The sequence below is a fragment of the Punica granatum genome, chromosome 7 (genome assembly GCF_007655135.1).
Source record: "Punica granatum isolate Tunisia-2019 chromosome 7, ASM765513v2, whole genome shotgun sequence".
Taxonomy (NCBI): Eukaryota; Viridiplantae; Streptophyta; class Magnoliopsida; order Myrtales; family Lythraceae; genus Punica; species Punica granatum.
This window is the reverse complement of record NC_045133.1, coordinates 1,749,932-1,764,287: the sequence shown is the minus strand read 5'-3', so window position 1 is coordinate 1,764,287 and position 14,356 is coordinate 1,749,932. Positions and strand designations below refer to the sequence as shown.

Below are 14,356 nucleotides of genomic sequence, written 5' to 3'. Positions count from 1 at the left end.
AAAGCTTATGTATTATGGTCTTCAATAATATGTGCGCAGTGGTAGAGAATTTTAAGCTAGCGTTTTTTCCCTTAAATAGGCACTCAAATACATCCTAAACATATCTATTTGAACCCAACATGTCTCGGAGGAATCTTGGGCAAGAGAGTTAGGTCGGCCAAAGGCAGTAATGCTGCATCAAATTTGGGTGCCTAAACACCGACAAAACTATCCAGCTATGCGCGTCGAACTTTAACTTGGCATATCTTCCTCGTCCTAGCTTGAAATGACGAACAGTCTAAATCCATCGGGCTCTTGACTTGACAAGCTTTCCAACCATATGCAATTTGGTCCAATCTCATCACGTTTAACCTGTTCAAAACATCAAGAAATCGCTGCAATGATCAATCAACTAAATGACTCAAAATCAAATGACAAGACCCAAAACTAATAGAAACTACCGAAACCTATCAAAATACTTGTGAATGAAAACTAAACTAAATACCACCAAAATAAACCTAAACTCGATATAGTAGCCACAATTATGCCCATAAAAAGTGTCCCACAACTCTATTTTCATAGAGTTATCACACCCCCTAACCTAAGATTTGCTTGTCCTCGAGCAGATACAAAAGAAAACCAAAGCAAAAAAAGATTATCCTCAACAAGACCCAAATCTATCGAATGCGGATAGTCCCTTTAATGTTATCAGGAGTCACTGCACCTGACCTAATTGCCTCATTCCATTCATCACCTAACCCATAATTGAGAAGCAATGCATTACCATCTTTCATCTTCTGTTGGTACAATAAATCAGTATGTCAATTGCTTCTATCCTGGTAGGATGTCCAAATTGCCATCTCAGACTCATCAAGTTAATTTTTATTGTCGGAACCTCTTTGTGATTGCATTGCGTTTGTATCGTTCGTGTGGCCACTCGATATCCATTTGTTTGTGCCATGGACAATGTTGAATTATACGCTTGTGATTCAACTGAGTTTTCCCTCTGGAAACTTTTTTGAGTGTAGAGATGCTGAGCCTGAATTATATATGGACAGTGCTGAATTATTTATTTCTCTCTTATGGGAGTCTAATCCTACGATTGGAAACTTTGGAGTATAGATAATCAGGAAACGAATCTTCCGACTAGAGATTTCTTTGAACTTGAACCTCTTTTTTTCATGAGTCCTTTGAACTAGAACCTCGAAGAGAGATTTCTGTAAACAGATTTTGTGAAGTGTAAGAAGCAGCAAACTAAACTGCAGCGATCAATGTCTGATTTCATATACACTCCGGGCCAAACATTCTTCTCAAATTGTTGTCCATATATCTTAAAAGAAAATATAAATGCTGTTGTAGGTTCGTGGACCCACTTGTGCTAGGACACTGGCCATTAATTGTCAGTTGTTACCGTTGATGTGGAGTCACATAAGGTAATATGATATGTACATGTTAAGTCAATGATATCGGAATAATGAACTCCTCCTCTTGTTCGCAGAGAATTCGACAACTTGAGGCTACATGTGCTGCTTTGGAGAAAACGGCGAGGAATGCACTATCATTTGGGCACATCTCATAATCATATTCATATTAGATGGCTTTGATTTGTCATGGTAAACTGTTTTTCCTTTGATGTATTATGATTTACAGATGAATCATGGGAACTCTTTTGAGTTTGTTGAGCTTTTGACTTAATGGTATTTTTGAGAATTAAGACTATCAGTGCTTTTGATTATATATCATGTGCTTTTTGATCATCTATTTTTGGCAATACGAAAATTGACCAGAAATTACCACCCAACCCGTGAGTATGAACTAGTCAAACATGGATAAATTTCGGATCGGTAAAGCATGATTCTCGACAGTGAAAGTGAAACTGATGATGAAGCTGTCAAACATAGTCACATTCGCTGTGCTTGTTTTTCAACGATTCCAACTATCATTTGATGTAATCATTTGAATTCCTCTTTAGTGCACTCACCGTCTACAATAACGATGGGTCTGCAATAAGATTTTCCGACTCGAACGCTGACTTAAAGCATCTCTTAACCATAAATTTCATTAGAATCTTAGATCCTAAACACTGAACATGACAAAGACGACAGATCTTCTGCAGAGTTATCTTTAACTTTCTACAATTCCTTCCCAATCAGCAGTACACCGACAAATAAACTACAGAGCCATCTTACGTCCCTAATCTGATCAGTTGGAATGAACGAACAGTTTCTTCGCGACTAAACGGATCCCTGCTTGCTGACAATAGTCGTAAGGATCCAATGAGAAGTATGCGTCCACAAAGGTCCCGGGATTTATTATTGCCTTTAGCTCCTCAGCGTTACACTGACTAAACATGAGTTTCTCCACCGCACCAGAAGATTCTTTCCTGTATATTTCAGTCTCATACCTTGGACCATCCACATTTATGATCGATATGCTGTTGCCAAGAATAAAAAAAGCAAGTCAGTCCAATGTGTTAACATCATCTATTGGATAACAGCTTCAGTTTCCCGTTTTCTTGAACAAAAATTGCATTTAGAATCATTTTTTTTTCCCTGTTTAATTAGAGAAGAAAGACAACAATCCACAGTTATAAGGTGTAATCGATGCCTAAGTACCATTCTCTTTCCTATTTTCCGAGGAAAACAATAAACCAGGATAGTTTTCCACAACCAAACACACCTAGATGCTCCGAGAGGAAAGAAATCACATTACTAAGATCAAGATTTGACTTACTGCAGTCTCACATTCGGAGAGTTACAGATACCCTTCTTTCTGATCACGACCGGCTTCCATTCAGAGCTGCTACCAGAGTCAATAGACAATTTCTGAGCAATTCCATCACAAGCATCGAGAACCTGACAAAGGCTCGGAGATGTGTCCACCACAAAGCTCAACTTCGGTCTCCCAGCATAATCATTATATTTCGATTCAGTGACCCCAAATCGAACCCTCAATGCACTGCAACAGAGCTGAAATGCAACACCATTGTGCACTAATCTTATCCTGTGAGTGCCTCGGTAATACGGGACAAGAGAGGCACTGATCAAAGGTATGGAGACTTCTTCAGGTTCTAAGAACCCAACAAAGCCACTGGACCCTTCAGAAGCAGAAGGTAGTTGTTGGGCCCCGGTGTCAGGAGACTGACATGTGGTTTTTTCTTCTTCCATTGCTGTGTCTAGCTGATCAGATTCTGCCTTCATTTCATTGCAAAGGGGGCCATGTCAAAGGGATCCGAATTAGCTGCCCTACTGGGGTTGGACTCGGCTACCTCCTCGGCAACAGTCACAAGAGAAAAGATCGGATGATTCTCCTCCATTTCTTGATTTACGGGAGAAGATAATGATGCAGCTTCTTCAAGCTCTTGCTCCGATACAGGAGTATTACTGTTCACACTCAAGCAAGCTGGAGATAATTTTCCATGGCTACGACTTCTGGTCGTGGCATTTGGAGAGACCCAACTGTTGGCAGGAAATATATCAGGGAGGCTTGACTCCTGTACAAACATGAATCTCAGTTCAATAACAAATCAAAAATTTGCACAATCCAATCAGTAATTCCTTTATTATTCAGAAAAGTGGCAGAGGAAAGTCTAGGAATTGGAATAAAGACAACGTTTTCCATGCCAATAAACGGAAATCAATGTTCGCTTATTCACATATAAAGTGCTTATCGTACAGGAGCTGCATCTTACCAAGAACAGAACTGTTGCACAATACTTGACAACCTCGAGATTCATCCGCACGTCATCTAAACTCCTGCAAGGTGGTAGTCACATGATATAAGAACAGATAGTATATATTTTGCACAAGACTCTGGTGTTTCAGTAAATCCACTCACCGATGCTTTTGTTGCCCAAGACCAAAATAAGCTGCAAGGGTGGCCATCTACATTGAAAAATATCAACATTTACAGATTAACGTCAAACAATGATTATTCACCTGTTTGCAACATGGAATTGGCATGGGGAGTGGAATGGAATAATAATTCATAGAGTATAATAATTTTAGAAACTCCAATCTCTTTCTATTTCAGTGCATAAAATAGGCCATATGAAAAGGGAAAAAAAAAATCAGACCATGGATATCTGCATAGAAGGACCGAGGTACCACACAACACAACTTGCCATATATCATATGCGAGAAGATATTGCCAATGAGAGGATCCTGTCTAATGCATATGATATGATATCATTTGAATGAATGTTCCCTGATAAGGCAAGCAACATGCTCATTACATACAACAAGAATTACATACGAAATCCTTCTGAACCCAAACATCAATTGTATTCATATACAAGCTAAACCTCGGAGAACTCTTCAAAGGGATTCCTTATGCGACCATTCTGAAAATACGACCTACTCGTCGTGTGGGAGAAATTGAAACAAACAACTTCATTGATTTTAAACGACCCGCGCAGAATAATCACGAGAGACACATACCTTCATATCACCAGCTCTCCTTCCAAACTTCTGAGTCAACAAAGCAAGGGAATCGATCGTACCCTTGGGCTCCGGTGCCGGCCTCCCGAGCCCCGCAAATGCCTCCCTAATTCGAGCACAATCAAACCTCAATATATTGTGCCCTGCCCAATCCTTCCTGTACCACAAAAGGCCCGAAAACTCAGTACCCACCATGAAATGTTCTTTCAATTCCTACTGCGTTACACTCATTTCCAGCAGCAAGTTGTTGTTTTCCGTATTTAAACAGCATTTTCACTGGAAACTGTTTCACAAGCAAATTCCTTTACACATTGCAAAACAGAGAATAGTTTTCCGACAGACCGTGGAGGATGTCGTAGACTTCATCAGCGATTTCACCGAACGTTGGCGCAGACGAAACGTTGTCGGGGGTGATGCCGTTGCACCGCACGGATAGGGAGGAGATGAGGGAGATGTCAGAGGGCCGGACGAGGGTGGAGTAGCACCGGAGCTCCACCAGCTTCCTGGGGCACACCAGTATTGCCCCGAACTCGAGGATGGCGTGCCCCTGGCCCGGTCGCGTTGGGACAGTGGTCTCAACGTCGAAGAAAACGATCTCGGACCTCGTCTCCTCGCTCAGACCCATGACGAATGTTCAATTTCAGCTCGATTTGGAAAGCAGATAGAAGGGAGATGGAGGGTTTCGGGGGTTGCTGGTGGAGGATGAGGAAGGCGCCATTGTTGAATGGGTACTTAAAGGGATGAGACTGAGAGTTTGCTTCTTCAGAAAGATTTTCATGCGTTCAACTTCATGCTCTCTCGGGGGGGTCAGCCATGGCTGGCAGATTTTGCAATTTCATTCTTTCTTTTTCGTTTTCCATTTTGTCTTTGGAAGAGAAAACAGATTTCCGAATAATTGTTCCTAAAAAAAAAAACCATAATGTCAATTAATGGGCCATTATTTTCTTCCTCAATCAACTGACTCGCGGACTTTCATCAAAAAACTTACCGTGGACAACAAAAAGAAACATATTCGTAATAAAAATTCCATTTACTTGTGTTTAATTGCATAAAGTTTTTTTTTTTTCATTTTCTTTAGTTTAGTTCAATCAAGCAATTAGCAGTCTTATGTTACATTGACCTAATGGTGATAGTCATCAATTTGAGCCTGATTATCCCTAAAATCAATCCGAGTTTTTTTTTTTTTCTATTTTGACTTACTCCCAGTCATGATCTCTGCGTTTTTAGTTCTCCATAGTATACAAATACTTATGCTAATGATGGGGTGTTACAACTATTGAAGGTAGAGAATATACTTTTATTGCAAATCTTACATGAGGAAGAAACATGGAAAGTTGGAAATGGTGTCAAAGAATCATTCTTTGCCTTTCCTTCCCCTAAGACTTCAAACTCCAAAAGCCATTCCAAGAGTGGAAAACAAGACAATGGATGGTTCCTTTCCGGTCAGGGAGAAATCCAGGATTTGGATTTAAGGGAATTTTTTTGAAGGAGCCAGTAGACTGGTGGGTGGGGAGGAATTTTATCAAAATTGAATAATAATACGTAAATTTCCTTTTAGCATCGAAAATTTAGGAAGGACAACTGCCTCCTCAACTCCTCCTCGGTCCATCCTGCTTTCGGTGTCCACCGACTTCCATTACGTGACCATCATTTGCCTGCAACATCATCCTTTAGTCAACTACTGGATAATTCCACGCCGGAAGCTAGTGTTGGACTGGTCTATTATATGATACTAGAGGGCCGAACAAATTATCTGCGAATACTGGTGATTCAAATACATACCTTAGTTGAGCGTTAGGCGAGTTCAAGAAGTCAGAGGTTTAAGGTTCGATAACTCATCTTGAAGCCCATACCGGGAAGAAAGATTGGTTCTTCGACTACACGGGCTTTTTACTTATTTGGGCCGAAAAATTGGCCCAATTCATCAGATGGGCCGACATGCCCAATTTACTGTCCCAACTCCCACGAATATTGACAGAGTTTTGCCGCCGTTTCTTAAATTTGCTTGGAATTCCGACTTTCTTGTTCCGATCAAACCAAACCAAGCGTTCGAGATGTCTTCTGTTAATCATCAAGCGGCTAAGACTGATGAGGTTACCTTCCTCAGGGTTCTGGGAACTTGCAGCCTTGGCGGGCGTGCTGATGAGGGTTGAAACCTTTTCGAGTCCACGGAGTGGATTTATTGAGCCATTCTGGCCACTTAGACGATGAAGCTTATAAGTTCATACAGTTGATGCAAATGAAACCAAATGATGTTGTTTGGAGAGCTCTGCTCGGTGGTTGTAGTAGTCACAAGAATCTTTTTCCCAAACTTGCTTCCCTCCCTCGTGGCACAGAAATTGCCCCACAGGCTCGACCCGGAATTAGCTGCAGGCCACCTTTCAATGTTATCAGATATATTTATGCCGTTGCTAATAGATGGAAAGAGGTTGCTGATATTAGACAGAACAGAAGATGGCTGAGATCGATGCTAGAAAGTCTGCAGGGCACAGTTGGGTTCAAGTGAGTGGAATAGTTCACGATTTTGCGGCGGGTGATTGGAACCATCAGATCAGCATTATCTTAATTTTTTTATGTGCTCATTGTGCTCACTCAGCAATCAAAGCAGGAAACTGAGTATCTAGATTTTCTTCTCTGCCGCAGAATAGAAAAGACGGTTAAGGATTGATTCTCACTTATTTGAATTTTGGAAACTTCTGCAATTCAGAGGCAGAGATTATGGTTAGGTGTGGAGCTGGTGCTCGTGATCATGTATGTGATGGGCGGCTCCACATCCTTCAGTTAGAACATTGATATGTTAATATGGAACGAATGAGTCAGTTTTGACATTGTCTCGGAAGACGCCTTCTATAAGGACATGCATGATGCTAGTCTAGCTCGAGGCACAGCCCCTGTTTTGATCTATGCTCTCCTCTTGCACAGATAATACTTCAGATGATCATTCTTAGCTCTTTGAAACAGACGAAACTATCGCCCGAGGCATTTGTTTTGGTACGTATGACAGTAAGATGTACACGAGTTTTTTTGGCCTTGTGAATTAATTGTTTTTCGATTTAGTTGGTTCTTCAATGGAAATTTCATCTCCATATTACATCCTCATTTGTATATTAGGTACTTCATTCGGTGATTCCCTCGAGTTATTCTTATGGGCTGCAAGGAACTGTGAAAGCAAAGCCTTAGATATTCTTAATCATATACTTCGGTCCTCGAATCAAATCAACAAAACTCATAGCTGTTACCGGAAAGTGATGATAGTTCTAGCTAAATAAAAGCTTCAACAAGGACTGCACTGATAAATAAATGACAAAGCCACCTTTCCGTCCGTAATCCGATCAGTTGGGGTGAATAAATAGTTTCTTTGCGACTAGACGAATCCCTGCAGCTTTCTGCAGATAGTCGTAGTGATTCAATGAGAAGTACGCATCCACGAAGGTCCCTTCATTTATTAATGCAATGAGCTCGTCCACCTTACTAAACTTGAGTTCCTCCACTGCCCCATAAGATTTTTTCCTGTATATCTCGGTCTCAAACCTTGGACCATCCGGACCATCCACATCTACGAACGGTATGCTGTTGCCAAGGGACAACAAGAGCAAGTCAGTCCGATGGGATTAAATATCATCCATCCATCGGATAAGAGTTTCAGTTTCCCATTTTCTCGAACGAGAATTGCATTTAGAATCAATAGACTAGGATAGTTTTCCACAATCAACCAAACACATCTAGATGCTCATACGGGGAAAGAAATCAAATTACAAAAGATCAAGACTCGATCACTTACTGCAGTCTCACAGTCGGAAAGCAGCCATCCTTTCTGAACACGACCGGATTCCACTCAGAGTTGCTACCAGATTCCACGGACAATTGCTGAGCCTTTTCATCACAAGCATCAAGAATCTGACATAGGCTCGGAGATGTATCCACCACGAAGCTCAACTTCGGTCTCCAAGGATAAGCATTATACTTCGAGTCCATAACCCCAAATCGAACCCTCAATGCACTGCAGCAGAGCTGAACTGCACCTTCTTCTTCTTCTTCTTCCATTGCGGTGTCTTGCTGATTAGATTCATCTTCCGACTCCTGGACAAACATGGATGGATTTCAGATCAGTATCGTTCCAATTTTAGTGAATGTCTCCCAAGAGACTGATTCCAGTTCAGTAACAAATAAAGGAATTGCACAATTGAATCAGTAATTCCTTGATATAATAATTCATCGAGGAAAAGAGAAACTCCTCCAACGTAACACTCATTATTAACATATAAAGTAAGTGCTTATTATCGATTCCTCGTCCAGGAGCCGCATAGCATGCATCTTACCAAGAGCAGAATCGTTGCACAACGTTTGAAAACCTCGAGATTCATCCGCACATCATCTAAGCTCCTGCAAGGTCAGGTGGTAGTCATATCATATAATGTGAGAACAAAGAGCATATATTTTGCACAAGACTCTGATGTCTCGATAAATGATTGACTCACCGATGCGTTTGTGGCGGAAGACCAACATATTTTGCAAGCGTGGCCAACTACATCGGAAAATATCAACATTTACATCAAACAATATTATTCACCTGTTTGGTAGATGGAATTGGCATGGGAGCGGAATTGAATAATTTCTCTCTCTATTTGGCCAAAAATAAAAATCCCTCTCTATCTCTATCTATCTATCTGTCTGTCTATATATATATATATATCCATATATCCATCCGTCCATCTATCTATCTATACATCTATCTATATCTTCTATACTATGAGCTAAAAAAGAGTTCCAAGAGAAACTCTCAATTGTTTGACGTGTGTCAACCAATTATTGATTAGCTTTTTTTTCCTTGTTTTTCAAAAGCTCTTCCCAAATGATTTTTCATATAAGTCCTTCTAGCTTCCGACAAATACTTTTCCTTCATAATTCTACTAATATAAGAAAGACCCACTTCATATTTTTCTTGACAAACTATTATAGTTTTATGCAAGCCCAATCTGCATTAAATTGAATGCAGTATATTTCCACATTTTTTAAAGTTTCTATCTACCTTTTAAAAATATTCTTAATTAATTCAACATCGTCTCATCCTCAAATATGACAATATAATTCACATATTTGACAAATCAAATTATGGAGAAATATTAGTGGAGATCATATTAGGAATAATGAAATATAGCAAATTTAAGAAAATTTAAATAATTTTAAATTTAATATAATTTGAACGAGTTTTGAAATATTGATTTATCATGAAGTTAATCCGCAGCAATGCGCAGAATTCTTTTCTAGTATCTATAATAATGTCAATCTCTCAAAGTTAAAACCTTGTTTAAGAAGACGTGTATTTCAAAGTTAAAACCTTGTTTAATAATGTCAATCTCTCAAAGTTAAAACCGTTGCTAATATACATTAATGTGTTCGTATATTATGACATATTTAAATTATTCTGTTAACTTTGTTTAAGAAGACGTGTATTTTTACATCAAACATATTATAGTAACTTAATAGGTATAGTTCAATATATTGTTTTCCTTCCACGACATGAATAGTAATCTACTTTTTTTTCGGCTTTTACCCCCCACAAAGAAAGCACGTGTGGAGTGAAGTAGTCAGCATATATACACTACACAGAGATGATCAATAATCAGTAAGAAGAATGTATAAGAATAGAGAATTGACATTTTCAGTAATTTATTGATTAATTATTAGCCAATTCTTAATGGAATCAAGAAATTTAAATTACAATAAATGATTTCTAATTTCTAAAACTAAGGAATGCGATAATTTAAATAAAATCATCACAAAATCCACATATTCATTTATATAATCATTTTCACTTATTTCATAGAAGCGAAACATTCAATATAGAAATCTTTTTGTGAGTAAATAAAGCGAAACATAGTTTATCTTAACCATTGTAAGGATAAAATATTATGAAAAATGTCAACGTTTAGTAAGGGGTTCAATTATTCCAAATCACTATAAATGATTCTTAATTTTAAAAATAAATAATTAGAAAAAACAATGTAAAATCCCAATCGGTACCTTCCATATGAATCTATATAAGTATTTTAGCCTGTGTTATAGTTGAAATATTAAAATAAGGAATAATTTTCCTATAATGAATTTTCTTCAAAAAAAAAAATTGATTCATCCAATTAATGTAAAGTGTCGCAACAAACTTCATTCAATTTTAAATCTATGTTAACAAATACATCATAGTGCTAAATATTTCATAACTAATATTTGCCTAAATTTACAATACATATATATATATATATATTACTACTTTGGGTCTAATGTTTATAAAAAAGAATATTCTTTTTACTACCCAAAAATTTATTGAGATTAAAATTGCACTGTATTTGTAAATTATAAGGATCAAATCTTATTTTTCAAAGAAAGAAGTTGAATAAATTAATTATTAACTAAAAAAATTAATTACATAATACATTCTTTTTTATATATAATTATTTGTAAATCACCTAACGAAACGAAATTTCTTTCTTTTCTATTTCTATTCACTAAAAATTGAGTAAAGTATATAATATAGTAAATTAATTATTAAGTAAAAAAAAGTAAAAGTTGTAATTATATAATATTTTCATGTTTTTATTTGTAAAATACCTAATAAATATAAAATATCATATCTCAACTCACTACAATGTAATGAAAATATATAATATAATAAATTAAATGATGCCTAATAGTACAAATTAAGTGATTATATAGTTTTTGTTAGTCATTCATTACAAATTTAAATAAATTCTATAGTTAAGACTTAAGAGGAAGTAAAAAGGGGGAGCAATTATTTTTAAATTCCCTAATAAGGACATAACAAAAAAGTAAAAAGGCCTTTCTTCTTTGTTTTTTATTCATTAAAATTTGAATAAAAGATATGATATAGTAAAATTAAAGTATTAAAAGAAAATATAATAAATTTTTTTGCAAGAGTATGAAACCATGGCATAATCTCCTCCTCATGCTCCGAAATTGTACGACTTTATAAGTATTAGTTTAAGTCGTCCAAACACAATCCAAGGTTACCTGGGCGGATCCAAATATTATGATCTGGGGTCAATTGACACCACTTGAATATTGGAAACTTAAAGGGATTTGTTACAATGTGTCATTTTTTTTTTCAATTTGTGTTGTCATTATGAAGTGTCTTAAATAAATAAGGTAAGAAATACATATGTCTTACTTTTTTTTTCCTTGAGAATTAACAACATTTTTTTTTGGTAAAAGAGGGGGCCGAGCCCCAATTGCATTAAAATAAAAAATTAAGCAATACGAAGTCGAAACATGGTGACCCCTGCAATATCCCCAAACAAAATAAGATTTTACACAACATTTTTATCACTTTCTTCCAATCCCTTTAACAATATTTTTCATAAAAAGGAAAAAAGAGTATCTTAGGTCATTTAAAACTCTTCTCCTTCTTGACGCTCATATATCTATTCGATCTTTTTCAAGTCATGTTTTATATTGACTCACTTTCAGTTTAGTTTATTGTTATCACTAAAATTAAGTTTGTTACATTTACCCCAAAAAAAAAAGTTTGTTACTTCTCTCTTATTGTACAACAAAGCACTCCAACATATAAACTAGTTTAAATCACATAACACTTGTGATTTATTAATTTGTCCGTTACTAAACAATAACAACTGTATGGAATTTGCTTTTAGAAAAATGTGAATATAGACTGCAAATTTAAATAAAATTTGATTGAGGAACAACAATAATTTTACTTATAAGATAGATAAGGTACGTTCAACAAAATTGAAAATGACATGTTTATATATATAAAGACATCAAAATATAAAATTATCCGAAACAAGTTAAATATATTTTATTTTTTACTTTGTTTGCAATATTTCAAATGGTTTCATTATTATAGGTTTTTGTTATTGTAATATATTAATAGGAAAACAGATATTATATTGAATTTTACAATTATAATATGTTAATAAGATACTGTTAATGCACCCACTAACGCTCAAGACCTGGACCCGGCCCTGCCAAGTTATAAATTCGACTCACATCAATCATTTCTCTCTTTTCAACTTTCATTTCTTCTTACTCTGAGAGAATGTTCTTATTTTTTATTTTTGTGATTACTATATCGTCTTTGGAAGGTTCTCAAGTAACATTTTTGAACTAAAGTTACGCCTCCGGAAGTTAAAAGGCCGCTAAGTCTACAATTACATTTATATATATATATATATATATATATATATCTTATGGTTTCCATTTAGAGCAAACAAACAACTTCATTGAGATCGATGGAGCCTAAGTTTCGAAGGACCGGCACGGAATAATATCACGGCAAACACATACCTTCATATCACCAGCTCTCCTTCCAAACTTCTCAGTCAACAATATAAGGGAATCGATGATCCATTTGGGCTTTGGTGCCGGCTTCCCGATCTCCGCAAACGCGTCCCTTATTCGAGCAGTATCGAACTTCAATATATTGTGGCCTACCCATATCCTTCCTGTGACCCGAAATCCCCAGCAAAACTTAGTAGGCAAATGGGAAATCTTTCTTTCAAGTCCTAGCTAGCTAGTAAATTGTTTTCCACCGCATCACAATCTCTGCCACCAAGTTCTTGTTTTCCGAATTGAAACAGCATTTTCATCACTGGAAATATGTTTCTATACACATTGCAAAGCAGACAATATATACCATGGAGGATGTCGTAGACTTGATCAGCGATTTCGCTGAACGTTGGTGCCTTTGACACGGCGTCGGGAGTGATGCCTTTGTGCTGCATGGGCAGGGAGGAGATGATGGAGATGTCAGAGGGTCGGACCAAGGTGGAGTAGCTCTTGAGCTCCTCCAGCTTCCGGGGGCACACCAGGATGGCCCCAAACTCGAGGATGATGCGCCCCTGGCTTCGGTCAGTGGTCTCGAGGTCGAAGAACACAATCTCGGACCTCGTCGCATTGCTCAGACCGGCCATGACGAACGTTCAGTTTTCAGCTCGATTTGAAATGTGGGCAGATAGAGGGGAGACGGAGGGTTTCAGGGGTTTGCTGGTGGAGGATGAGGAAGGCGCCGTTGTTGATGGAGTACTTAAAAGGGCTGATTGCTTCCTCGGTAAGATTTTATCGTCAACTTCATGCTCTCTCTCACTCTCTATGGGGGTCGGCCATGGCTGCTTTTTTGCTTTTTCATTTTTCTTTCTTTTTCTTTTTCCATTTTCTCTTTGGAAGAGAGAACAATACTCGGAAATTATGATAGTGCGTTTGGATTGAGAGCTGAATTGAGTTGAGTTGAGTTTTGATTTTAATTGGTTTGTAATGATTGTATTGTTGAATTATGAGAAAAAGTGTGAAAAAGTAATAAATAATTGAGAGAAAATAATGATTAAGTAATTATTGTGTTGTTGAATTGTGAAAAAGTAATAATTGCGAGAATTTAATATTAAAAATTGAATTGAATGGTTTATTTTAAAAAGTAATGATTGTGATGTTGAATTGAATATAAGTGAAGTTGAGTTGAGTTGAGTTGAACATTATTCTCAAAACAAACACACTGTGTTTGGTTTTAGAGTTGAGTTGAGTTGAGTTTTGATTTTAATTAATTTGTAATGATTGTATTTTTGAATTATAAGAAAAAGTGTGAAAAAGTAATGAATAATTGAAAGAAAGTAATGATTAAGTAATGATTGTGTTGTTGAATTGTGAAAAAGTAATGAATAGTTGAACAAATTTAATATTAAAAATTGAATTGAATGATTAAAAAAATTTTAAAAAAGAAAAAAAAGTAATAATTGTGTTGTTGAATTAAAGATAAATGAAGTTGAATTGAGTTGAGTTAAAAAAAGTTTTGAAACCAAACACACTATTTTTTTAGTTAACTAGTTTTCGATCTTGTGCGGTGCATGGTTATTCTATATAAACAATTGGGTTGAAATTGTTTTAGATAAAATTAAATAGATAGCTTATTGAAT

At 36.6% G+C, this 14,356-nt stretch overlaps 2 protein-coding genes across 2 annotated transcripts; both read right to left on the bottom strand.

Moving 5' to 3' along the window:
- Window positions 1-2,008: 2,008 nt before the first annotated feature.
- LOC116214855 (protein NEN1-like) lies at window positions 2,009-5,239 on the bottom strand. The gene is given in 7 exon segments (XM_031550335.1): window positions 2,009-2,413; window positions 2,713-3,193; window positions 3,196-3,472; window positions 3,671-3,734; window positions 3,817-3,863; window positions 4,419-4,575; window positions 4,757-5,239. Coding segments are annotated over 7 exon segments (1,545 nt in total). The 5' UTR covers window positions 5,044-5,239; the 3' UTR covers window positions 2,009-2,181.
- Window positions 5,240-7,579: 2,340 nt separating this feature from the next.
- LOC116215498 (protein NEN1-like) lies at window positions 7,580-13,471 on the bottom strand. Its single transcript, XM_031551226.1, has 6 exons — window positions 13,087-13,471; window positions 12,738-12,895; window positions 8,897-8,943; window positions 8,738-8,801; window positions 8,200-8,498; window positions 7,580-7,988 (listed from the first exon to the last, which is right to left on the bottom strand). The coding sequence occupies exons 1-6, from the start codon at window positions 13,361-13,363 to the stop codon at window positions 7,751-7,753; spliced, it is 1,083 nt and encodes a 360-aa protein (XP_031407086.1). The 5' UTR covers window positions 13,364-13,471; the 3' UTR covers window positions 7,580-7,750.
- Window positions 13,472-14,356: the final 885 nt, after the last annotated feature.